Raw genomic sequence first — 581 nt, 5'->3', positions numbered from 1 at the left:
CTCGCTCGCGTACCATCAGACGTAAGTTCTTTGGTTGAGAGTATTTTTTTTAAGGGATCGTGTGTATAAATATAGGTGGATGAGTGTGGGTTTAGAATAATTTTTTTTAGGGATTGTGTGTATAAATGTAAGTGCATGAGTGTGGGTTTAAAATATTTTTTGAGGGATTGTATGTATAAAGATATGTGTTTGAGTGTGGGTTTAGATTATTTTTTAAGGGATTGTGTGAAGAAATATAGGTAGATGTAAAGCAATAATTCTCATGGTTTAGAGTAATTCTTGAGGGATTGTGTAGATAAATATATGTAGATATGTGATTAAGTACTTTGTAAGGGAGCGTGCGTATAAATATAGGTGGATATGTGATTAGTGAGTAAAGGAGTAAGTCCATGGATATTTTATGTATAAATACATGCGAGCGAATAGTGTGCTAAAGAATAGGTCTAGAATTATATAGAATTATATTGATAATAAATGAATGATTACATGAATAAGGAGAAATACTCAGATGAACCCGAAATTTGTGTAATGAAATGGATATAATCAAATTATCATTTCTATAATAATGTGGCTAACAAATA

At 30.6% G+C, this 581-nt stretch overlaps 1 protein-coding gene across 1 annotated transcript in view; it reads left to right on the top strand.

Annotated features, from left to right (window-relative positions):
- Positions 1 to 581, top strand: part of LOC119590552 — a gene marked incomplete in the record, with an annotated part of 10,832 nt that overhangs the window by 5,524 nt on the left and 4,727 nt on the right. The window contains 1 exon segment of the mRNA XM_037939209.1: positions 1 to 21. Coding sequence (XP_037795137.1) covers positions 1 to 21 — 21 coding nt within the window.

Source organism: Penaeus monodon, chromosome 27, assembly GCF_015228065.2.
Source record: "Penaeus monodon isolate SGIC_2016 chromosome 27, NSTDA_Pmon_1, whole genome shotgun sequence".
Lineage (NCBI taxonomy): Eukaryota > Metazoa > Arthropoda > Malacostraca > Decapoda > Penaeidae > Penaeus > Penaeus monodon.
The sequence above is the reverse complement of the archived record's forward strand: the minus strand, read 5'-3'. Positions and strand labels throughout refer to the sequence as shown.